At 42.0% G+C, this 25,790-nt stretch overlaps 1 protein-coding gene across 1 annotated transcript in view; it reads left to right on the top strand.

Annotated features, from left to right (window-relative positions):
- The window catches only part of PARM1 (prostate androgen-regulated mucin-like protein 1), a 394,653-nt gene that overhangs the window by 312,031 nt on the left and 56,832 nt on the right, over positions 1-25,790 (top strand). Inside the window, exon 3 of the mRNA XM_086961529.1 lies at positions 2,385-2,463. Coding sequence (XP_086817655.1) covers positions 2,385-2,463 — 79 coding nt within the window. The remainder of the gene's footprint in view (positions 1-2,384; positions 2,464-25,790) is intronic.

Raw genomic sequence — 25,790 nt, forward strand, 5'->3', positions numbered from 1 at the left:
AAAAGTTGACAAAAAAAATTATAATAATAAATGTATTAAATACACTACTATAGCTATTCCTTATAATTTTTGTACATTATATCCATATTCACAACATTAAGTGGAAGTTTGTAATCTACTGAAAACTTAAAATGTAATTTACTTTATAGGGCCTTATTTGACTAGGTATTTTTAGTTATTATAGCGCAGTGGGAAATTACTTCATAATATTGACTTAATTTGTAAATGTACTGTCTTTAAGGTTTTGTGGTGCTGTCTCTATTGACTCCTACTAACATTAACTCCATCAGCTTTAATTTATGATGGAATGTCGTTATTATTTTAACTGTAATTTTATAGTAATTGAGTACTTGCTAACTTACTTAGGTGTCCTGTTTGCTATTGTGAACAAGGCACTGAGCCCACTCTCTCTCTCCCCTGTCCTTTTTGGGTGGTGAAAGAGGCTTCGTTAGGACAGCTGTCTTTTTTTTCCCCTCAGTGCAATAGAAAAATATGCAGCGAAGGAGGCATCACCTTACTCTGAGCTTACTTGATCTGACAAATTCCTTAGGCCAAGAAGGACTGGGCAGTTGTCAAAGTCCCCATTACCTGGTTGCTGTTGAAAACACTGTGCTGGGGCAACAGTCATTCTCATTGGGCTGCAAAATGTTCCAGTCCTCTAAGATCTGAGGAGCTAACAGGTCAAAATACCTTGGACCTTTTTCATGCTTTTTCTTTTGAAGGGTGCAAATAACCTGGGGCTTCCGACAGGTGGTTTAGTGCCCTGCTTGCAATGCATATAGGACAGATGCCACCTGAACCAGTCCTCCTTCTGCCAAGGAAGATTGGTATATCTGACACCTGCCTTGCCAACCAGGAGCTATATTACCGGAGTGCCCGGGGCACAACAGGCACTTGCGCCCACTTTGCACACACCCGGGCCACTCTGGTATTACAGAAGAGGCCTCAGATGCTTTTGCGTCCTCTTCTGTAATACTGATAGCGTGGGCATCCATAAAGCGACAGCACTATCATCAGAGGGCATTCCCTCATTTGCATGGGGGCATGACCCCATGCAAATGAGGAATCCCTTTGCCTCTGCAGCCTTGCCGTATTACAGCTACGGGCGCAGAGGCAAAGAAGCTGTCAGGAGGAGCACTAACAGTGTGCCACCTAAAAGGTGGCGCTCTGTCAGTGCGCCCCTTGAAAGCAACCATCTGGAAGGAAGAAAGACATCCCCTTGCAGGCGTGTGAAGTCACTCACTGCACCCGCCTCCTAGGGGATCTCTAATCCCCCTTCAAAATGCAGGTGGGTTGCTGCTTGCACTGTGAAACTTCAAACTTCAAAGCGGCCGCTCCTTTTTTCAGCTGAATGAGCTGCCATGGGGGTAGCGCAAGTACGTGGCTGCCAAGGGGGGAGCGCATTCATTATAATGCAGCACATTTTCCTGGTTAGCGCTGGACAGTGATAACCAGCAAAATGCGCCCATACTGCAATATGGCCCCAGTTGTCTGTGTATTGATCTACGGGTGACTATGTTTTGCAACAAGGTGTCTGAGTATCTTAAGTGCGCAATGATTGTTTGATCAGCCGTCTCGGGCTGCCCAAACCAGCCATGCATGCTTTCCCCATTCTCCATGCAGGCTGAATTACAGCCTGCACGGAGAGCAAGCCCAGGTCCCCATTCCCTGGCTGATCGTCGAACCAGGATGCACAAAACCTTGCAGGGTTGTGATTAGTCAGTGTGGCCTGTTTCCTGTTTCTTGAGTTCCACGAAGAAAGCAGGAGCAGAAATGCGGGACCTGGCGCAAAGGTACGTGTGTTGTTCTTTAAAAAAAATGTTGATATATGCGCAAAGCCCCTCCCCCCACGCGACATGCCCGCCTTGCCACCCGTGAGCCATGCCGGCCGCCACTGGTGATATCTCTCGGCAAGGATGGATGTTTGTTGACATCTATGGGTGTCTCTTGGCACGAACGTGTTTTTAGTTCTGTGAGTCAGTGTCTGAGGCATGCATATTTGTTTGATAGTAACTTGTGTCAGTTTAGAAGCAAGCTTTCTACTGCATTCTATATACTATACTACAATAATAGTATAAAATAGCCATTATACTATTTGCATATTGCATGTCATAGCTGAAGTAATTAATGTATTTATTGCTTGACATGTGCTTTTTCTATGATAAGTAAAACCCTGAAAAATCAACCTATCCATGGTTATTAATGAACAGTAGCACTTTTTGTTGCAGTGCAGTTGATAATTTGAAGATTAAAGTGACTTATTGTCTGTGATATTTAGAATGATGCATTAGGATAAACTACTACCTTCAATGTATGTAACAAAAAATACCTATGTATACATAAGCCAGGGCTATACCCACATAATCTGCTCTCTTCTTTTGTAGGAAGCATTGCAGCCATTACAGTGACAGTCATCATTGTTGTACTATTGGTATTTGGAGGGGCTGCATACTTAAAAATCAGGTAAGCATTGTTACTTTTACCCAACATTCTCCCTTGTCTGTTACTGTAAGTGTGGTTCTTCCACCCAGTGTCACCAGTGTCTCTGTAAGGATTCCGGGGGGGCTGAACACAACACACTTTAGGGGCGCCTGTTTGAATAAACATTGAATTTTATGATCATTTTCCTGCTAATTCACACCCACATGATGCCAACAATATTACATTTTATATTAAAATTTGCGGAACTATGTATTGCCTGGGGTGCCAAAAATCCTTAAGGAGGAACTGGTTAGGAGGTAAAAAAAATAACAGACAGAGGTAAAAGAGAAAGAAGGTTCACTTTCCTAGGGGGCCCTTGGAAGGTGAGGGCCCTGGACAATTGCCCATGCCTTAAAATGCCTCTGCACCTGCCTAGCGATGTGTTTACCCCCCAAACAAGTAATAGAGACAGGGTAGACCAAGTGTCCTATTACAGAAATGTTGTGCCGTGTACAACAAAATGGAAGCTCCTTTAGCCTGCCTTATACACGTTGTTCTTTGTGTAATAGGAAGGACCTGACAGTATTCGCACACTAGTTGAGCTGCGTTTAGATAGTCTATAGATGATAAGAATGAGAGAAAAAAACATGTCTTTACTTCTTTTAAGGGTAAAGATGACAGTGGCCTTGTAACAAAACCAATGAATTGCCTACGTAGAAAATTGTGTGCTGAGTGAGTGACAGCATCTCTGTAGTTATGATTAAGTCACAGTTGCTATTAACAACCCGTTTTTCCATTCATGGTAACTTTGGTGATGTGTGATGACTCTGCATGAAACGTTCAAAAAGAAAAGTTCATCCAATTTGGATTCGTTATTAGGGGTGTAGTAGCACACGTCTTTTTAGGTTTGGCAGCGGGAGGTTGGTCCAGAGAAAATTTCCAAAATTAAATCCCATTCTAATCCTTGCTATCTGCAACAGAAAAATTTATTGAACGGAATTACAACTAAGTGGGAAATAAACGAGAACTTTTCTCAAGTATGTGCCTTTGTGTGGTTTGTTGAAAATCCGCTCAATAGTTTGAGAAATTAGCATTGCAAACTGTTTTTGAAGGCTTGAAAGGGTTTAAACGTTAGAGATACCTGAACAATTAGTATGCAAACTGTCCTTGTAGGTTCGAGGACAATTTGCAGGTCTAACTTTAATTTGGACGAGGGATCTTCTTCTCTCGTCGACTCTTGTGGGACCGCAAACTCTAAGTCATGTTCGTAGATAAGAAGGCTCTTCTTACTTGGCTTCAGCAGACACCTTTCTCTTGTAGCCACAATTGTTCGCGCTAAATAAAACCTCAAATGAAATAAATGATTGGACATAAGGCAGAGGTACCGTATCCTCAAGTGAAAAATAGAAAGCTGCATTAGGTTGTACGGTGGGCATATTCTTACACCCAGGACCTGGTTGAGCCCCTCAATGGCCCCTGAAACTTTGATTGGGGAAAAAGTGTTGTTCATATCTTGTGTTTCACGAACACTAGCCAGGCTCTCGGTACTGAAACCGTCGAAAATGAACGCCATGGGGGAGGATGTGGCTTAAGGCCCAGAGCAGCTGACCTTGAAGCTGGGGAACCAGATTCGAATCTGGCGGGAGGCTCAAACACCCTTTGATTCTGAGAAAAAAAACAATCTCCCCCTGCATAAAAAATGAATGTGTCCATCTGTAATGCAACTGGTGCTCGTGTGAAGCGCTCTGATACCTTCGGGTCGAGTTTGCGCTATATAAAACTGCAGAAAAAAATTGACCTGTGTTGAGTCCCCTTCCAAAGTCTATGGTCTTCATACTCAGACTGAAATCTATAAAATCTTAGGACCTTCTGTAGCCCACAGCCTGGGTACCAAAAACACAGACTATGACTATTTTCTCGTTTCAAGTCCATAGGACTAAAATAAAGTGTGAGGACTCTTAGCACATTCAGCTGCCATTTAAAAATTATATTATGTCCTAATTAAATTGTCTATTTAGGTGGGGCCTGCATTTTATTCAACTTTTGGGGGCGTTAAAAATGAGCTAAACTTTTTGTAAAATGCACTGAGTCCACTGTCTCAAATGCAAGTCTACAGATCAGACATGCCTAGTAACAAGGGCAGGACTTCCTCTGAAGTCTGCATACTTGTAAAGGAGTCTGCTGACTTTCATATTTTAAAGAGTATTCTGAGCTTTTCACTGTTTGAAAGTTCGGATAATCTTTCATCACATCAAAAGGTGCCTTTTTTCATGGTTACAGGGAGCACATCCACCATTTTTTTAAAAGCAAGAAACCTGAACAGACGGAACTGTTATGCACAGCTACTTTTGGGAAGGTACTATGGCAAAAAAACATAGGATGAGATCTTTGGACTATCCGTTACTGCTTAAGAAAAAGTAGTAATATGATTCATTCGGGAGAGTGAAGAGGTGAAGAAACAGCAAAGATTCATGTTTGTGGGAGTTCTTCACACACCCCCAGTCAAGAAAATACCCAATGCAAGAAGGTCCTTTGCAAACTATGTAACAACAAGTATTGGCATAGCCAATAGGTCTCCCTTTTTGGTCGTTATAAGTGTTTAGCCATGCAATGATTGATCTGGTCAGGCTCCGCCGGGGTCAGCTGAGAGCGCATGCTAACTATGCATATCTCAGGCCCGGCGCTGCACACACAGTGACTCTGCAAACAAGCTCGGGAGGCCGTGCCTGCGCAAGCAACACTCCATACGGCACTCCCGGACCACCGCAGGGTTGTTCGTCATCACCCCCACACCGCTGAGGAGCCGGGGGACATCATGGCGGGTTCGAAGTGGGAAGGGTAACAGTTTGCTGTTAACACAATAGTATCTCATTCTGCCAGAACCGCCTGAGGCATCACCACCTCCACCAATCAAAGGAGGAGCCTAGGCTGTGGACGTGGCTACAGCCAGTCCTTGACTATATGCCTCAAGGTGACATATAAACGGTACACCAAACATCTAACCCAAAACACACTATAGGCCAAGTGACATAAAATCACAGAGCCCACAGATATTTCCTAATTACGAGAGACCTTTTTGCGAGTTCAACACTCAGTTATCAGACCAAGTTATTGTTCAGAGTAAAAGTAACGTTTGTATATAGCACCTTTCTCCTTAACGCTGTCAATGAGAAGTGTTGTTATTGGTACGCACTTTGCCGTTCTAGGATTCACACTTGTTATTATCAATTCACCCATGCACTTTTTTTCCGGTGAGCTTTCAGCTCACTGAGCCACCCAGACAGAGACGGGTAGCATTCAGACCCGAATGACCAGTATCATTTGGATTTACTCTGAGCTGTTTCATGCTAGCCCAAGGCTTTTGAATTGGACAACAGCTCTAATCACTCGAGCATGCGCAGAACGCTGCAGCCTCTCCAGGGTTCACCGGGGAAGCTTTCGATTGTGTTTGACTGGGCTGAAGCCCCATGAAATGTTGTGCTTCCCCGAGTCTTTCAGTAACAGGGGCCAGATTTAGAAAAGCAAATATCGGGATAGTCTATACATAAACTTAGAAGCAGGACTACAATGTGGCATGTAGCAAAGGGCACTGAATGGGTTAACTCACAGCAAACATCTAATCAACAGAGAAAACAAACACAATATGACACCGCGAGGAAATAAGCGCATCGTTAACACATAGCATCATTTCTTTTAACAAGGTTGCTTTACAGATATGGGGCTGTCACTATTTCCGCCGGCCCTCTCTGAAAACCGGAACACTTGCTGAATTTACTGGAATTTGCCAGGAAAGATGTGAAAACCTGGTGGGCACCAGAAAATACGGGACACCAGGTTACGGCCACCCCACTTTTAAGGTGACATTTGGAACACTGGCTGTATGAACGCGAACGCCCCCACCCAAGCACACCCAGATTATACAGCAGAGCAGCCGGCTCGAGATTGCGTTTTTTTGGCAGTGACCGAGGGTAGAGTCTGACTCGGTCCTGTCTGCACACAGATGGGCTAGGAAACCCGAAACAGGAAACCCTACACCTGCGCTTCACAGTGCTAATCAAACATGGATAGGGGACTATTGCCCCCATATTGTTTCAGACACCCTGCACTTGGATCCTATGCAGTACCGTGTGGCATCGTTTTCAAATTGCACATTCATGTTCGTCCCTGTATCTTCTCAGACGCTTGGAGATGGGCAGGGTTTGTGTGCCCGGTGTTTGACCCTGGTTTAGTTGGGGTGGAGGAGCGCCAGCCAAGCCCCCAAGAAACTTTGGAGGCAATAACAGTGAAAGTAGTTGGAGAGATGCGACCTCCAGGAAGGAAGGAACCGTAGTACTACATAACACAAACGCTCGCCATAACGTAGACTTTTCTCTTTTAGGTCTGCTTTCCTTCAGAAGTAAAAGGTTTGTTACCTTTATGGGGCCATGTGTTTAGCCCCATAAAGATAAGAAAGCTTTTACGCCAGAAGTAAGGCAGACAAGCCTGTCCAAGTGGGACGGCTCAAAAAGAGAAAAGTCTACGTCACCAAAAGCTCTTTCCCAATGGCTGGCTATCGTTTAGCATAAACGGTGACGCCAGCCAATGGGAAAGAGGGGCGGGGCTTAAAGCCTGATACTGACGCTCACGCTAAAACATAAAATCTCGACAGCGCGATTGCGCATGTGCGCAGCCTATGCTAGCCAGACCTAAAAAGATAAGCAGGGGACGGAGATGCCTCTAGTGATTCTCAACTTCGACAATTCAGTGACACCTGAAACTTGTAAATTAGTATGTATGGTTCCTGGAGAGGCAGAAAAAAAGGAAACACCAGAGCTTCAGGAACCTGAGAAACCTCAGAATGTTCCCCAACAGGTTATGCAAGATTCAGAACAAAGCATCATTTCACTGTACTGCAGAGAGTGCAAAACCAATGTCTGTGATGGGGAAAAGAATCCCAGGATGGGAAATCCACTGACTGAAGATGATTACAGCAAATTCCATCAATAAGGAAAACAAATGTTACCAAAAACAAATTAAGTGGCTGTTTGTCACTGAAGTTGCCAAGAAAAAACTGTTATCCCACAAAAATTACAAAAAGACCAAAAAATCCACAATCCCTTCCCCAAAAAGGCTACAAGCAAAACACTCACAAATGCCTAACCCCTACAGTGCTGTCCCCACTGGATTTGCCGAAGTTTGTAGGCCAGGCCCCGGTGAGCAATGTAGCTGGATATGGTTTAAGGTCGTGTGCAGTGATGATGGGGATGATTTCAAAGAAGTTCGATGTAGTGTATCATGTGAAAACAGAAAGGTTCTGAAAACATAACAGTAAAAATTAAAGTTATGGGTAGAATTGGATACAACAACTTAACTTAAGTAAAAAAACTTCTTCAATTAATTTGAAAAAATACAGTTAAAGTATAGTTAAAGTTATATGTAAAAAAAATAAAAATTCATTAAAAAATAAATCAGTTAAAGTACAGTTAAAGTTATAAATTAAACACCAAACAAAACACTGACACATTTCAGTATTGGATGGCCTTGCAACCCATAACTCCCAAAACATCCATGGAACCCATGGCCACCAACTAAATTCAATTCTTACAACCTCACAATACTTTTACGAATAGGTAAGAGCACCTTAAAGCACAGCAACATTAAATATCAACATATACTCGAACCAATGTAAACTACCAACATTAGATCACAACACATACTCAACCCAATTAAAAATATTATATTCGAAGTTGTTTCATTGATCATATTAATGGTAACACTATTAAATTATCTGACCTCTGAGATCATATGTTTCTCATTGTTCAAATGGGTGTCATTTCTGATATTTATATCTTTCCCTCATCTTCACTGTTTGATCGCGAGAAAGTGCCACTCAGAGTCGTTAAATATCACTCATAATTACACCGAAATTATGAAAATGTCACACATAAGCAATCTGAAACCTTGGTAGCTATCCATTCACCCAACGCCTACCTGCTCTTGAATCTGCATGCCTGTTTATTTCAAAAGATGTAAAAGTGAGTCTCACACACATTGTTTACTGAGCCTTCACCATCTCCAAGCGATCCTTTTTCACAGATTTGTAGTCATGTGCAGAGGTAATGTACTTCATACACCTCTAGCGAACAAGGACGGGTAGCCTTTTTACACTGGAGCCTTGCAAAAATGTACACAATATATGACTGTGCATTACTTTCTCAGAACCTGATGTAATTTCCCCTAGATAACTAGCAGTCAAGTAATTTACACTGCATTTTATTACATCAGACATTAGTCATCACTTAGGCATTATCTTTGTGGTTCCACTCCAATAATTAATAATGTGTAAGTAGGAGTAGCCCTTTCTTCTTCCCTTTAATTTAATGAATTATTACCCCTCAGCTAAATATGAGGCTATTAAGTAGGAGAAATGAGTTATCTAAAAGTGATTAAAAGTTCAAGATTAATATCCGGTTTAGAAGTGAAGGCTTCGCGGATTGCAGCGCACTGAATACTAACTGAGCAGCAAACTAGCAGCCCAGTGTCGGGGGAGCTGCTTGGTGCTTTAAAAACACCCAAACCAAATAAAAAAGGAGACAGAAAGAAATGAAAGAGGATCTAGAAAAGAAGAATACGGAAAACCAAAGGACTGACCAGCCAGCTCTGGCACTGTAGCGCACTCATTTTCGGGTGGAGACACACACGTAATGAGGTCAATGGCAATACTCATGTTTGAGTCAATTGATGAAGTGAGGTGACCCATTGCTCCTTGCCCAATGTTCTACATCCAGGGTTTGTAACCAGCACCTAAAACCTTGAATTAATTGGCATTAAGTGTCATTCCATATAAAAAATGTCTGACTGGGATTTACCACAGTGCTATACCTTTTCATAGAAACTGATCAGACCTATGGTATCTGACATAACCTTGCAAAGTGAAGCAGTAAAGCTTGTCACCATAGCTAACTCAGGCCTAATGTAGTGATCATACATTTCCCACAAATCAAAACAAGCACTTTTTTCAGTGGAAGCACATACCATCTGCCCAAAAGCTTGTACATCAACATTTTGGAGTTCCTCCCTCAGTACTGCTTCTTACAACTATTTTTTCTGGTGACTACATAGTGTCTGGAAACAGCTGCGTTTTCACGTTAGACCTAAATGGTTGCAGTTCTCAAATTGTACACCTGGATAATTTTTAAGTCGAGCTGGTATTCCCTCAGAGATGGTGAGTACTCCCTCAGCCATGTCTATTGTGGTAATGGGAAAGCTGGGAATTCTTTTGGACCATATATTATTAGAAATCTCAATGAGATCTCAATTGAAGACCCTTATGTTTTCCACTCCTTTTCAGAAAGTGCCAGTGTATGTTGGAGCACAGAAAAAGAAAAGTTCAAGTGGTAGATTAAAGCAATTTGGAAATCTGCTGCAATATACTTTATCAATGTAGAATATAAAAGCATAGAACAATTTATTGGATTTAGTATGTAGAGTTCATGCCTTGCTTTGATGAGCTCTTGATAATTTGTTCTAACCTCACTGACACATTTCCAGTTCATACAGCCCTGGAATGAAATCGAGACTTGAGGTTCCCATGTCTTATAAGCCCTCTCTTGATGAGTCTCTAAACTTGGCCTGCTGTGCAAGTACAGTCAGGCTCATAGAAAATGTCCCACATCCCCCTCCACCATGTTCAGATTCCCCTAACCTAATCTTGGAAACCGTATTTATTATCATACCCGCTGGTTTAGCGACAGCATTTACCATTTAATCGGTTGAGGTAGAACTTTTATTGCTATTTTTACCAAAATGAAATGATTTTATATGAATGTATGTACTTTTATGATATGCCAATATCGAATAAAGTAGTACTTACTTACTTATATTTTTAAACAAAGCACATAGACTTACCTACATCCATATCCCAGCAAGGACATGAATGAAAAATCTAAGGTATCAACAGTCAACAATATACAAATTCCATACTTTTCTACAAGCTTCCCTCTACCTCATAGTTCCATCGATACTGAAGAATCATTACAGACTTTGGTCAAGAGAGTCAATTAGTTGGTTGAGCGGTAGGTAAAACCATCCCTCTTGCTCCCAAATATGCCCTGCTGGGTGTACAGGGAGATGTAGACGTTACCAGGGCACAACTCCTTTTCTGTATCTTGGGGCTGGTGGTGGATGAGCGAGACGTGGCCTGTTACTTGGGGGGTACCTGGAGACCCAGCTTTGAAAGAATGGACGAGAGGGATGGGCCTATATAAGACAGCTGAGAGAGTCACGTACAAGAGCAGGGGGTGCCCATGCAAATTTCATAAGGATTGGTGGGAGAAGTTGGTTGAGGCATAATGACATACACTTCCCATTGGAAGCTGCAACTCCTTTACATAAATTATTGTCCCATTATATGTAGTGGTGTTGTCATGTCTATTATTGTAGTTCATCCTATCCATTGTAATGTCATGTTGCTGACTGATTTATCTGAACGGGTGGGTGTATGCATGCTTCCTTTAATCTTTAGTATAGCCATGTAGTTTCCATCCAACGGGATGAACTGTGTGTTTGTGGATGGCATACCCTTTGGGATGGTGCCAGACTGACTCTATGCAACCCCTCAGGATATTTTTTTCTATAGGCTAGCTAGTTCACAGTGCCACCATGAGAACCCATAAACCTAGGTGGGTAGCAAATGGTTCTGTCAACCACTGAACATGACAATCCTGATCCCCCAGGGATCATGGTAACCGATCTAGAACCCTTTTGCCCAGTCACTCTTTCTGTCATACTCTCAGAGAAATATACAAGGAACACACAGTGGGATGTTTTCAATGTGTATTGAACCATCGTGATTCTTGTCTAGAATATATGTGCTTCAATGATCAATAGGCAGAAGCAGATGAAAGTTATTAGAAGTACCAGGACAGTGAACAGAATAAAAAGTTTCACCATCATGCGAAAACAATATATGTAAGCAGGCATACAATACGGTATAAAAATCTGGCATACCCTTACTATCCAATCCCTAACCTAATTGCCTAGGGTGTGTGTGTGTGTGTGTGTGTGTCTGTCAAGAATCCCCGAATTGGGTGATCCAACACCAGTTACCTGAAGGGAAGGAATGTAAGTCCCTGTCTTTGTCACAAGCTGGACAACCTTCACAGAGATACCAGCAAGCTGCTGGTCCAAAGGTTCAGCATGTGGAGTCCTCGCCAATGTCAGCAAAGCACTCCTCTGCCTAAACCCGGAAATGCTTGTTTATTTATAATAAAAAGCATTCTTGCAAGTCCTTCAGGAAAGCCAGCATTGTTATGGTCTATAGATAGCTGTGTCGCCTCGTGGATGAAAAATAGAACGACATTTGCACAATGTGTGTCAGGGACTTGTATATGGTGTTCAAGGATTCGTGATAATGGTCTCGCGAAGTGGAATGACTATTCTTATAGGTACACTGAATAAAGATTTGTTATTTTATTGAAGACTAAGGATGCTAGCATTAATCATTAACTTTTATTTACTCCTTCTGAGCAGCAAACCATTAAAAGCTTCCAAATAGAACTTTAAAAACTTCACCATGAATTATAGAATGTTCAGTCCCACATATGCTGGCTGACCTCCATCTTCTTCCTCTTTTGTTTGACTTTCTTCTTAACCACCCCAGAACCAAACTCCAGCCTGTGGAAAAAATCTCAATGTGAAACCTATTCATATAAACTTTAGAAAACAGCATAAATTAACCAATCCAACGTTATAGTTGCAAACATCACCATTACAATTATTCCTCCGCACCACAATTCCACCCGACTTAGGGAAGGGTGGGTGGGATAATGCTGGCCTCCTTAGTCTAATAAAATAGCAATTCTTTATTCAGTCAACCTATAAGAATCGTAATTTTATGTTAAGACAGGAGGCAAGCATTATGCATGTTCAAAGCTTTTCAAGGCATAACCTGAAACATGGTCTACAGCTTTAAAGTAAAATTTGCTAAACGTATCTGCGTTAGACCAATCTGCTGCTTTTAAAACATCTTCCAACTGTCCTCCTGACATACACACCTTGCTCGCCATAGCCCCTCTAAACAAATGAGCTGTACACCTTGATAAATCCACACCTGCTTCTTTCATCACCGCTTTCACCTATCTTGCAATGGTAGCATTTGATACACCCATGGATAGTTTCACATAAGAGATCAACAACTGATCTTCCACTGTACATTTTTTCTCTAGCACTTTACATTCATATTCCCTTAAACATCTCACCACACACAAATTTGGAAGAGTATCAAAGCATGGATAAAACAATAGAACTAAACATAGTCTTGCTCTCATCCGCACTTCAAAAAGTGCACCATTGGGCTTGTAAAATCTACTAGAAGTGTCAAAAACCCTAATGTCAGACACCCTCCTGAAACAAATCAAACATAATAAAGTTGCCAACCTCCACGACAATGCACACACTCCTAAATATTTGTTTCCTGGCCAATTCTCAAATAACTTGAGTACTAAATTCACATCCCCTAATGTATGATTCTTAGCTCTCAAGGGTCTTTTTAACCAAATCCCTTTCATGACTTTGCACACTAAGGGACCTCTACCAATAGAAATACCTTTCTCCAAAGAATGCCCTGCCGCTATAGCCGACCTTTAACAATTTATAGTTCTGTATGACAAACTTTTATCAAACAATTCCCCAAAAAGATTAACCACTACCTGTACGGGGACCAATCCCTTTCCAAGCACCAACAAACCCAAACTCTCCAAGCTCCTCTGTATTTCTTCTTTATACCAGGTGGCCATGACTCAACAAGCAATTCAGAAGCTGCATCCGAAAGGTCAGAGAATCTTTCAAAATTTCAGACACCTTCCCATCTGGAAGTTGGAAACGAAACCTGTGTTCTCCAAAATGGGATCAATAACACCACATGACACCCTTGCCCTGTTTCTCCACAAGAAAAAACGTACTTCAATTTTTTTTCTTCTGCTACCTCTGCTATTGCTTCCTTTGCTAACATCTGTTTGATCTCCCAAGTCACTATATCCTCCAACGCTTTTTGAATGCCAATTAATTTGGCTTGCTTACCTGATAAGGCCGAGTAAAAAACTCTATTTGATATCTTTTAAAAGCCTCTGACAACTACACATCTTTTGTTATTTGACTCCACTGATTGTGGAACAACCTTAATCTCCCTCCCACCTTTATGGGGATAGAACCAATACATATCTTCATACTCACCTTGTCCTGTATTCGAGGTTTGCTCTTGTCCTCTAGACAATGTATATCTTCCTCCTTCAGCGATAGAAACGTCCTTGACTTCCTTTTGGATCCATAACCACTATTCGTTTGTTAACCATAGTAGAGGGTCTTATAAATAGCGTGGCTAAAAGGTTCCCCTCTCCTTCCAGTCCACCCAGAAAAACTACTCCTATTAAAAACTCTGTTCATGATGAACTGCGCATTATCCAAACTGGTGAAAATTTGCACGTACTTCCCTATGGCTTAACCATATCTTTACCAAATAAAAGGCCTTTGGTGTTCTCACTTGCCTCTCTTTTTGCCAGATCAGCCAATTTAGGATTAATGCGCCTGACAACCGTCTTTCAATTCTCAGCTAATAGGCCCGCTTAAGCGTTGGCTAAAAAACATATAGCACGTTGGCACCAACCTCTCAATAACTCAACATTCAGATCCTTTCGCTTAGCAAACACATCTGCCACCAAATCAAATATCTTTGCTAAGGGCCCTAAACGTAAAGGAGCTTGTCCTGACATTGCTTGGGGGAGCATTCTAAACGCTTCCTTGGATCCCATTCTAACTTGAACAAATAAGTGATCATTTCCGAATACAAATTCGGGGTCATTGTGACTTTATCATCTATGACCAGCTGAGAACACTCCGCCAACATCACATTACGCTCTTCCTTTTCCAATATCCTTCTAATCCAGTGTCTAATATATTCAGACACATCCTCCAAAGGCTACCAATCCTTTCCACTGGGATGTCTAATATCACAGGGTTCCAAAAGATTCTCCCCCATAAGGTCAGTTACCTTCTTTGACCTGTCCCCTTAATAATCCCCACATTTCTCTTCAACATTGTCATTGTAGTCGAGATCGAACACATACTTATCCCAAGTGGATGATCCCCTTTTACCTCCATCACACCTGATGGCAGCGGCAGCCGTCACAGGTAAACGCAGTGCGGCAGTGGGGCGCGGGCGGACAGGAGGGGGGGACGTTGACAGACAGAAGAGGTATATGAATATATAAATAATACCTATCATGTTTGCTTCCCCTGTTGCACCCTGCCCTGCCCCACTGCGCTTACCTGTGCTGGCCGCTGCTGCCTAATGGTACCTCACTCGCAGTGCCTGACTGCCCTTTCTGCAAGAATCAATGGGCCCCATTCCTATCTGAGCCGCCTCTGACTCCATTCCTACTAGAACCTAACTCCTTATGCTTCCTTTTTCTTGCGCATTTACCTGCTGGCCCACTGCGCACCTCATCTTCCTCTGAGACATCGTCCTTCACATGGACTGTCTCTCTCTCTCTCTTTTTGTAATGCCATTTTACCTGCCTACTGCAGAGCACTGTGCATCTCCTGAGCAATTATCTTTCTTATAATGCGCCATTGATTCACTTCACTATCTTGTGAATCCATACCTACTCCTCACACCTAGGCCCACAGACGTTATAAAAAATCAAATAACCTTTTCATATGTATTATTTTGCATTTCAATATTATTTCTGTCAAAAACTACCTTCTTAAACTCAGTCTCACCTCAAATGGTGACAAAAACGTGAACAACTGCCGGTTTTGCCGAGTCCGATGGTCTCGAGCCTACCGTTGCTAGGCAACGGACCTTGCACACCTAATTCTTCAGAAAATCAGCCCAAAAATTGTTTAACAAGGCCCACCACCTGGACCTATGTTTTAGTAATACATCTAATCTCCTGTTGAAAGAGACACTAGTGCACTGCGTGCTAGTGTCTCTTGCGCCTGAGAATGCTTGCACTCACTGTGTGCGCATCCCCTCAGCTTGAGAGGCTTACATGTGTCAGACACCTCTCAAGTCTGCAAAAACAGCCTCTCCTCAATGGCCCGATTGCAGGGACGACAATAAACGTTCCTCACAACCAAAGGTAAAACACTCATTGTTCTTCCTAAAAGCCTACTTAATCCTGTTGAAAAAAAATATTTACCTCAGATGTATACTCAGAAATTTAGCAAATAAAAGAAAAGCATACATTTTTGAAACTCCACATGTGAAACATAACAAATAAGCTCAAATAAAATTACTATTTTGGGGGAAAAAATCTTATTAAATGTCATATCCATAAATTGGGTTGTGTAGACGGTCTACCCTTACAACAAGACACCCCAATATAGTCTCTCTTCACTTTAAACAATTAAAAAATAAAATGTTGATATAGTTATCTGATCAGAAGCAGCAAATAAAAGAGGAAGAAGATCTAGATCAACCAGCATATATGGGACTGAACATTCCATTATTCATTGTAATGTTTTTAAAGTTTTATTTGGAAGCATTTTATGGTTTGCTGCTCAGAAGGAGTAAATAGAAGTTAATGCATAACGTTAGCCTCCTGTCTTGACATAAAAACAGTTAACTAAGCAGTTTCAGAGAAACTAATCCAGCTTTGTCATGCTTGCAAATGTGTGTAAAACGTTATTGTGTGAAAGGAAAAGCAACTTAAGAAACGCGTTCATGGTAAAAAATGGCAGCGTTTCTACATGGGCCTAACTATGACACTTGACAGTATTTACTGTTGGGTGCGTGTTTGTGCCTTCATGCACTGTTTGCTGGTATCATGTATGACTCAAAGAAAACCAAATAAAGATGTTTTTATTTTTTTTTACAGAGAAGCAATTAGATATAGTACTCTTTAGGCATAACCTATTGAAATAGAGTAATACGTGATTTACTGCTCTTCCTCCCTTCCCCATGCCTTGACCAGCTGGGAATTAAGAGTGGAAAAATTCTCGAAACTTTAAGGTATTGAGAGCATGTAAGCACTATAAATTCTTTAGACAATAGTCTAGAAATGACTCTCATGTATTTTTTAAAGTATTTACAGAATTTTCTTTTGTTCCAGTGACTTAGCAATATTCTGCTTTCCTAGGAGTCCCATTATATATGTTACAATTCTCTGAAAGCAGACACTCTCATTTTACCCTATAGAGTAGTTTTTGCCTGTCTAGCAACAGAGCACCAAGAAGATTGACTTTCCTCTACATGAGTGTACGGATAAGCCTGGCCTTTAGGTAAGCCCAGTAGTATGTAGGCTAGGAATCTGGGAACAGTGATTGTGAACATATTGTGGACCACGTCACGCACTATTATCAAGTACCTCTGGCATTTTGGGCATTGCCATAACAGATGTGTCAAGGTACAGACCAACCAACATTCATGCCAACATTCGTCTGACCTATTGGGCTCGGACTGAAGAGGCTTTGCCAGAGTCTTGTACTAATATACCAGGATTTTAATCCTAGCTTCTTCGTGCAGAGTTCCTTGACACTAGATATGAGCTATTGAAAATTTCTCTCAGCTCATCTTCTGAAAACTGCCTTCCTAACTCCCCCTCGCCCTATGTTTCTGGTCAGGGGAGTTTCCTTCAGTGGGATTGTTGACCAGGAATTAGTAAATCTCAAATATTATTCCTTTACTCTTTTTTCAACAGTAACCGCTTCTCGAATTCCATTAGTGGCAGGGTGGTATGTGTTGAAATTCAGTGGTGAAGCTCCCTGTATCTGGAAATAGTGAAACCTCTCTTTCTCCGGCTAACACAAGTCTGCCTTGATTGTTTAGAAAGGTTTCATGCAATATTCTTCAAACAGGCTACCCACTCTTGACATGACATGAGATTGATAGGTAGAGATGCCATTGTGTGAAATCATCCAATCCAATAATATCCGTGGGGCCTTTGTGATCTGTGATGAGTAGAGCACCCATAAGCAATGTTTTTTTCCATCAAGGAACTTTTTCTATTTGCACCCCAGGAATAGCCTGATCTATAAAAGTACCATTGTTTTTCAGATAATTAATTTAATTGAGCTGCCTGATAGTACTTAGCAATGTGTCTGTGTATGGAGGGGAGGGCGAGGGGGTATGAGTGGGGGGGGGAGGTTGGCAGGACACCTTTCTCTGGGGACATAATTATAGATTACCTTAGGATTAGTTATTATTATTATTATTATTATTATCATTATATTTAAGTTTATAAAGCGCACAGCTACCCGGAGGTTTCCCGGCGCTAGGGACCAAATTAAGGGGGAGAGCAAACTGAAGAATAAGGAAGGCAGTTATTGGTTAAATAACCAAGTTTTAACCACTCTGCGGAACTTGAGATAGCAAGATTCAGTACGCATAGATAGGGGAAGTGAGTTCCAGAGGGAGGGAGCCAGACAGGAGAAGGAGCGACCACCCATTCTGGCTCTTTTAACTCTGGGAACCTGGAACCTATACTGATTGGAAGAGCGAAGAGTACGGGGTGGACAGTACTGCTGAACCAAAGTACTATGGTAGGGTGGGGCCCGGCCTGCATTGATTCTGTGCATAAAACAGAGGGCCTTGAATTTCGTGCGGCTTTAATACGGAGCCAGTGCAGGTTACGTAGAGAATTAGAAGTGGAGGATTTATTAGGAAGTTTACAGAGCAGCCGAACCACCATGTTCTGGAACGTCTGTAATTTACGGGTCACCTCTTTGCAAGCCCCCAGGAGAAGGATGTTGCCGTAGTCCAGTCTAGAGGTGATTAAGGCCTGGACTACGGTTTTCTGTGTCTCCTGAGGAAGCATCCAAATGATCTTTATGAGCGATTTGATGATGGTGATGCAGGTAGAGGAGGTTTTAACCACGTGGTGCTTCCTTTGATAACTGGTCATCAAAAATGATGCCAAGATTGCGTGCTGTTCTAGAAGGAACGGGGAGGGAGCCCATTTGCGTGAGCCATTGTTGAGGCCCCCATAGAGTAGTATTATGGCCAAATAAAAGGAGCTCTGTTTTTCCTCCGTTCAATTTTAGTTTATTTTCATGCATCCACGCGGCGATGTTACTAAGCCCTACGCAGAGGGAAGAGGGGGAAGAGTGAGGTCCCATCGATAGAGAGTAGATGATCTGAGTATTATCAGCATATGAGTAAATGGTGAGCCCAGCTTGCTCCGCAACAGTAGCCAAAGATCTGACATACAGTTTAAAAAGTAGGGGACTCAAAATGGAGCCCTGAGGGACACCATAAGTAGATTTATAGATTTGAGAGGCTGATGAAGAGGAGAATACTTGGAAAGTACGGTCTGAGAGAAAACTAGCAAACCAGTTGAATTAGAATTAGAATTAGTTAAAGCTAATACCTATGCTTTTTTTGGAGAAAATGAGCAGGTATAGGTAGTGATTCAAAAATGAAGATAATCCTATGCACTGTGGTCATATAGACCACAGCTGTCTTCCAAGTGGCGAAAAACCCCATGCTCCATGATTGCAGATCCTTTTAAATGGACCTCAAGTGCAGGTCGGGGGGGTAAGGGGATCTAGAATAATACCAAACATCCAGGCTCCCCTAAGCCAATCACAACGCTGCAATGCAGCGTTGTGATTGGTCTGAGCCTGTGGTTCGGTGCTCATCCAGGAAATGGAAGCCTGGGCATGTTCTCCACCCATGCTGTAATGCAGCCTGGGTCGAGAACATGCAAAGGGCGCATGACTGTTTGGTCCCCTGCTCCTGTCATCAGAGCAGCCCCACCCCGCCCTGCAAGGCTGCTGCAGCAGGACAAAATAAAATGATGATAGCCATGAGTAATTATAATTTTACTTTTTATTTGTTTCACTGCTGCAAAGCAGTGGGATGAGGCGGAGGAGCCACTACTGGTCATAATTGGTTGAAGTCCTATATTCAATGACTGGGGTGAGCTGGAGCCATACATATTCAACTGACCCCGCCGCCCACTGGGAAACCTGCTGGTAATGCAAACATTTGTTCTGTGGAATGGAAGTAGTCAACATCTGGGATTTTTTACATTTAATTTTAAACAAAGAGACCTCATTATAGGCCTTATATTTTGTCATTAATGGAGGGAATGAACTAGTTTGGGTCAGACACCAAAACCAATTCTTTATCTGCTTACATAGTGAGTTTGAAACCATCCCTCCAAGTACACCTTTAATGTCTCCATTAAGATAATGCCTCTCTGTCATTGATTCCATGGTAAGAGCAAACAGCAATCCTGAAAGAGGACAGCCTAGTCTATTTCCCCTTTGTATAACTACTAGCAGCCCGTACCGACGTTGTCCAGGTATGAATTGCTGCCGGCCAGTAGTATATTGTTTTGTAGGATTTCGTTTTGATAGCATTTCTTATCTGTGACAGGCCTGTGAAACGCTCCGATTCACAGTGCACTGCTGAAGCACTTAAGAGTGCCCGTTCAGTAGTGTGTGAACTCGAGTTTCCCTACTTTATTTTTCCTTGCAATATTATATAGCGCGAACTCGACAACATGGCATGAGCACAATTTATATTACAGAAGAACACATTAATTTGTGGTAGGCATGGGGAGACAAAGCGATTTGCCTGGAATCACAGGATGTTGAGCTGATGCCGAGATTTGAACGTAGCTCCCCAGCTCTAAAGTTCGCAATTCTAGAACTTGTGGCGGGAGCTGTGTCTAATAGTGTATGTCGGTGCTGACCATCAATGAGGGAGACCTGTGCATTTTTCAAATGGGTGGTGAAAAAATGAGTATGTTGCTGGAGATGTGGGCCGCCGTGCCACCAATGTACTTACCCGGGGAGGGTAAACACCCATTATTACGTAACTTTCTTTCCGCATACCATCACTCTGCATACTTTCATTACGAAAGTACCATGACTCCGCAATGCCATTAAAATTCATTGTAAATGCATGAATGGTAAAAACATGGGTTTTTTTCATGTTTGGATAAGGTAAGTATGGGTATAGGGGTATATGTTTTGGGGTACTGAGGTATGTGTTTTGGGGTGTTTGGGTATTTTAAGGGTTCAGATATAGTTTTGGGTTATGGGGTACAGGGGTAGTTGTAGGGTTTAGGGATAGGTATGGGTTTTGGGGTACAGGGGAATTTTTAGGGTTCAGGGCTAGGTTTGGGTTTTGGGGTATAGGGGTATTTTTAGGGTTCAGGGGTAGGTTTGGGTTTTGGGGTACAGGGGTATTTTAAGGGTTCAGGGGTAGGTTTGGGTTTTGGGGTACAGTGGTATTTTTAGGGTTCAGGGCTAGGTTTGGGTTTTGGGGTAAAGGGGTAAGTCTAGGGTTCAGGGTTAGGTTTGGGTTTTGAGGTACAGGGGTATTTATAGCGTTCAGGGTTAGGTTTGGGTTTTGGGGTACAGGGGTATTTTTAGGGTTCAGGGCTAGGTTTGGGTTGTGGGGTACAGGGGTATTTTAGGGTTCAGGGGTAGGTTTGGGTTTTGGGGTACAGGGTTATTATATGTAGGGTTCAGGGCTAGGTTTGGGGTTTGGGGTACAGGGGTATTTTAAGGGTTCAGGGCTAGGTTTGGGTTTTGGGGTACAGGGGTATTTTTAGGGTTCAGGGGTAGGTTTGGGTTTTGAGGTACAGGGGTATTTATAGGGTTCAGGGCTAGGTTTGGGTTTTGGGGTACAGGGGTATTTTTAGGGTTCAGGGCTAGGTTTGGGTTTTGGGGTAAAGGGGTAAGTCTAGGGTTCAGGGTTAGGTTTGGGTTTTGAGGTACAGGGGTATTAATAGCGTTCAGGGTTAAGTTTGGGTTTTGGGGTACAGGGGTATTTTTAGGGTTCAGGGCTAGGTTTGGGTTGTGGGGTACAGGGGTATTTTAGGGTTCAGGGGTAGGTTTGGGTTTTGGGGTACAGGGGTATTTTAAGGGTTCAGGGGTAGGTTTGGGTTTTGGGGTACAGTGGTATTTTTAGGGTTCAGGGCGGGCTAGGTTTGGGTTTTGGGGTAAAGGGGTAAGTCTAGGGTTCAGGGTTAGGTTTGGGTTTTGAGGTACAGGGGTATTTATAGGGTTCAGGGCTAGGTTTGGGTTTTGGGGTACAGGGGTATTTTTAGGGTTTAGGGATAGGTTTGTGTTTTGGGGTACAGGGTATATTTATAGGGTTAAGATGGGTTAGTGTTTAAGGGTGTTGGGGTATTTTAAGGAGTAAGGGTGGGTTATGATTATGGGGTGCATGGGTATTTAAAGGGAGCAGGGTGGGACTAGCACATGATATGAGACATGGCATGAAGGGCGGAAAGTACCAGACGCCCCCAGCGTTTGTCACGCCCCCCAGCACACGCCCACTGCAGAACACAGACACGCCCACAAGGCACTACTTTGCTGGCACGGTTCTTTTACCTTTTAAATGTACATGGTGGGCGTCTGAATAGCCTATGTCCTTCTGCTGCAACTGCCCTTTCCAACGCTGTATTGGGTGTTGTGATTGGTGCTGTGGTTCCTGAGATTACCCGCCTCAAAGGTTTGGGCTCTCTCTTTATTTTATTAGTATGGATTGACAGTTACAATCCTCCTTTCATCTTAACGTTTACAATAAGGTTTTGTCAACCACATTGGACCATTTCTCGGTATCAAGAGCCAAAGCAAGGGAATTCCAGCGTTTTGCTCCGGAACGGTCAGTTGACTCGATCAAACACCTTCTTAGTAATGGGATCAGCAAGGCATTTTTTCCTTGCTATATAGATATTCTCAGGTATAGGTAAAATGCTCTTTGTATTGTCCCCACATCTTCTAGGCATGAAGATCGATTGATTGTGATCAATCAGCCTTGGGAGCATAGCTCCCAGTCTGATTGCTAAAATGTCTATGAATAATTCTGCTTCAATATTTAAACATGTTTGGGCCTTTTGGTGTTGCATACCATTAGGTCCTTCCCTTGTTTGGGGAGTATGACCACCTAGGCTTTAGCCATAGGTGAGGCACTTGATTGGGTGGCTGCAAAATAGTAAAATAGTTGTTCAAAACATGAGCCAGTGTTGTGCAAAATGCTTTATAAAAATCCAGCATAAAGACATCAGTGCCTCAAAATTTAGCAGTCTTAATCTAGATGTACCTGAGATTACTTCTGCCAGTTTGATGTTTTGGTTTGACTGCTCCACTTAGCCAGGCAATGTCTTTGGCAATTGTGACTTTTTGAGGTATTTGTCAATATGGTTCATTGATATTACTCGACCAGGTAAATATTTTTTTAGAAAGGGCTAAATACATTTGTTATTCAAGGAACGTCAGTTTTGTTGTACCATCCTCGTCCTTTATCTCTGCCAGTCAATCCCTCACCATTTTTATTTTTAATTTACAATCCAACAATGTATTAATCCTGTTACCCAAATGCATTGTTTTATCTTCAACAAATCATATTCAGATTTGTTATTATACAAGGCCCTGACCTGAGCCCTAGGCACCAGTATCCTGTAGCATATTTTGTTAGAGCCTAGGTATTCCTCCAGTTCTTTCAGTTGGAACTCCAAGCATGTCCTTCCCTTTCTTCTAGTTTTGTTTTATCTTGCATAGAGTAATATCAGTTGGCCTCTGCTTACTACTTTTAGATCGACCCAATAGATGCTATCTTTTACTTCACCTTTGTCATACTGACTCACACATCAGTGATTAGCTTTCTATCTTTGCTCCCTACTGTTCTTGTCCCATAGTTGTGGTAAAATAACAAGGACCCCCTGAATGGGATGAATTTCCTGGGTCAGGGTATAGCAATCATGTGCAAGGGTAAAAGCCCAGGCAAAATAAAAAACACAATGTCTGGCAGAAACAAGTATGCAGGGAGGTAGACACACCATAAGGAGAAAAAGACTCAAGGAAAATTATTGTATGATAACATAGAAAATTTAATTACATTTATAAAAATTGATATGAACAGATTCACAAGGACTAGTCTCTCCTGACAAGGCAGTCAAGTGCATCATGTGGTATTGTTCCTCTCTTTGAACTTTCAAAAGTCTATAGACACTGATTAAATGCCATTTTGTTTTGAGAATTTAAATATGAGGATCGCTTAGGCAGTGTTAAACATCTTGTTCATTCCAGCAGCTTTGTGGTCTTTGAGGTTTTGCCTTAAACCCCCATATCACCTGATTCAAGGTTCTGTGACTGGCTCTTGAAGGTAGTCATGCCCTTCGCTCTGATTTGATGCACTGCCCTACTGGGTTTTAAATCTCACTCACAAGTGGAAAATACTTGCTTTTCAATGCTAACTTCTACCTCCGGCCATATTCTGAACAGTAGAAATTGGAGACTCCTCCAAGCCCTTGTATCACACTAAAATAATTCCCTATTGACTTTTTGAACTAGGCCCTTTCTGCAGATTTTACTTACAGCATGGGAAATTAAATATATGACTTGATCCCTCGGCAGACTCACATTAATACCCCTTCCATAGCAGGGAAATACCAACTTGGCAGTTTAAAGACCATACCCCCAAACCCTCAGAACAATAAATAGCAGGTTTTTATGAACCCTCCCAAAAGGAAAAACAAGGTTTTTATTTGAGTGATATATACATTTATATGAATAGTATACCATCATCATCGTGAATATATGGCAGCAAGTGTAAATGGTCCACATACAGAATATGGTATATTGTACAATTTGATTATGGAATCTATATAGTTTGTTATTAAATGGGAAATAGTTGAATGCTTGACTTTTCTTCTTTCTTGTACCATGAGACAGGGGCATAGTTTTGCATTGATAAAAGATGTTGAAACTAATGCTGTAAATATTGACTGGAAGGGGAAGGGGTGTGGTACCAAATTCAGATTGGAAAACCAGTAGTAGACTTTGCTTTTCCAAGCAAAATGGCTTTCTTTTATTGTTTTTAGGTCGCAAGACCTGTTGTATCTCCTCTGTGGGCTTTTGGCATACCCATCATTGCATTTGTTCTTTGTTGTAAATTTCAGAAATGCTGCCTTGTTATTGGTTCATTTGCTGTAATTGTCCCTCCTTTGGGGGCTTTGTTCACTCCCTTGCAATTTCACTCATTGTTCTTTCGGATTGAGCATCACAATGTGTTCACGGTTCCTCCTGGTCGGACATCGCTTCACAGATCCTAAATGCATGTGTGTGGAGTCCATATGGATGTTTTGTTTTGCAGCTTTGCTATGCCATCCACTTTGTGCACGGATTTAACAATGACCTGTGGCTGGACACCAGCATAGAAGTGGCTCGTACAGGTTAAAATGCTGCAGTGGCCGACTCAGCTTTTAATCCGTCTGAGGTCAATATTGTAGGAAGCATCCTTCTGTGGTTAGACTTGCACCTTTAATTCTTGTGCAAGGTGTTTTTCAGTTTGTGGTGTGTGCTACATACAGGGCTAGTGATTTGTGTCAAGAACCCTGCCCTGGCAGTGGACAGTGAAACCTCAAGGAGTTCCTGCCAGCATCAGTTTTTAGGTCAACAGCGCGTGACCGTATCAGCAGTCTTCGGTTGTGGTACAACTTGGCCTCTTTTCAATGTGTTGTCTGTGTGTCTTCTTCACAGTTGCATGCAAAATTCTATGAAGTATTGAAATACCTCCTCACTTTTACCAAACAATCTGTGTCATCTATTTCTGGATATCACAGCATTGGTTTCTGTCCAGAGCTCCATGCGACACCTCTGCGGGGGACACCTCTAGCAGTACATGGCACATTTATGCTGTATTAAATCTTTAAAAAGTTCTGTTCTTTTACACACTCTACAACTGGTCAGACGTAGTGAGATTTGTAGCTGCAGGAAAACTCTGAAATGAAGGCAGGTTTGCTTCCCCAAATGCATTTTCTGACCTTTTTTTCCAGTAAACTCAAGCATCAGAGCTGCCCTGCAAAATGAACAATATTTTGCATTATTGAAAAAGAAAATTCTATATATATTGGTGTGCTGTCTAGAGCCTGTGAACTTCCTCTTAACCAAGGATTGCGATTTCAGATGATAGTAATTTTTTTGAATTATGAAACAGTTTCAATCTTTTTTTTATTGTCAGAGAATAAACGTACGAACATCAACACATAAGGATGGGACATATGCTGTCAATATGTGTAAATTATTCATGCACTAACGAACACCTGGAAATGTCTGGCACAAATTTGATTTACACAAAAAAACAATTTCCTTAAGTTTTTGTACTTAGTGGTTAAAAAAAAAAAATCTTCTATTTCTCCCAGCTCTCGTAATAATGATTAATTCAAACTGGATTTGCTCTAAAGCAACATTTTGCACCGGAGCAGAAAAATAACCAAGCTGTTATTACACTTTTTTGGCAGGAGCCATTGAAGGCACAAGGCAGCAGCTTACACCTTATCACTTTCCCCACCACCCCAAGGTGGGGGGGCATATAACTCAATTTCCACCTGGAGAACGACCAGGGCTACAACACCACTGCCCTACTAGAC

This window comes from Lissotriton vulgaris, chromosome 3_1, assembly GCF_964263255.1.
Source record: "Lissotriton vulgaris chromosome 3_1, aLisVul1.2, whole genome shotgun sequence".
NCBI lineage: Eukaryota > Metazoa > Chordata > Amphibia > Caudata > Salamandridae > Lissotriton > Lissotriton vulgaris.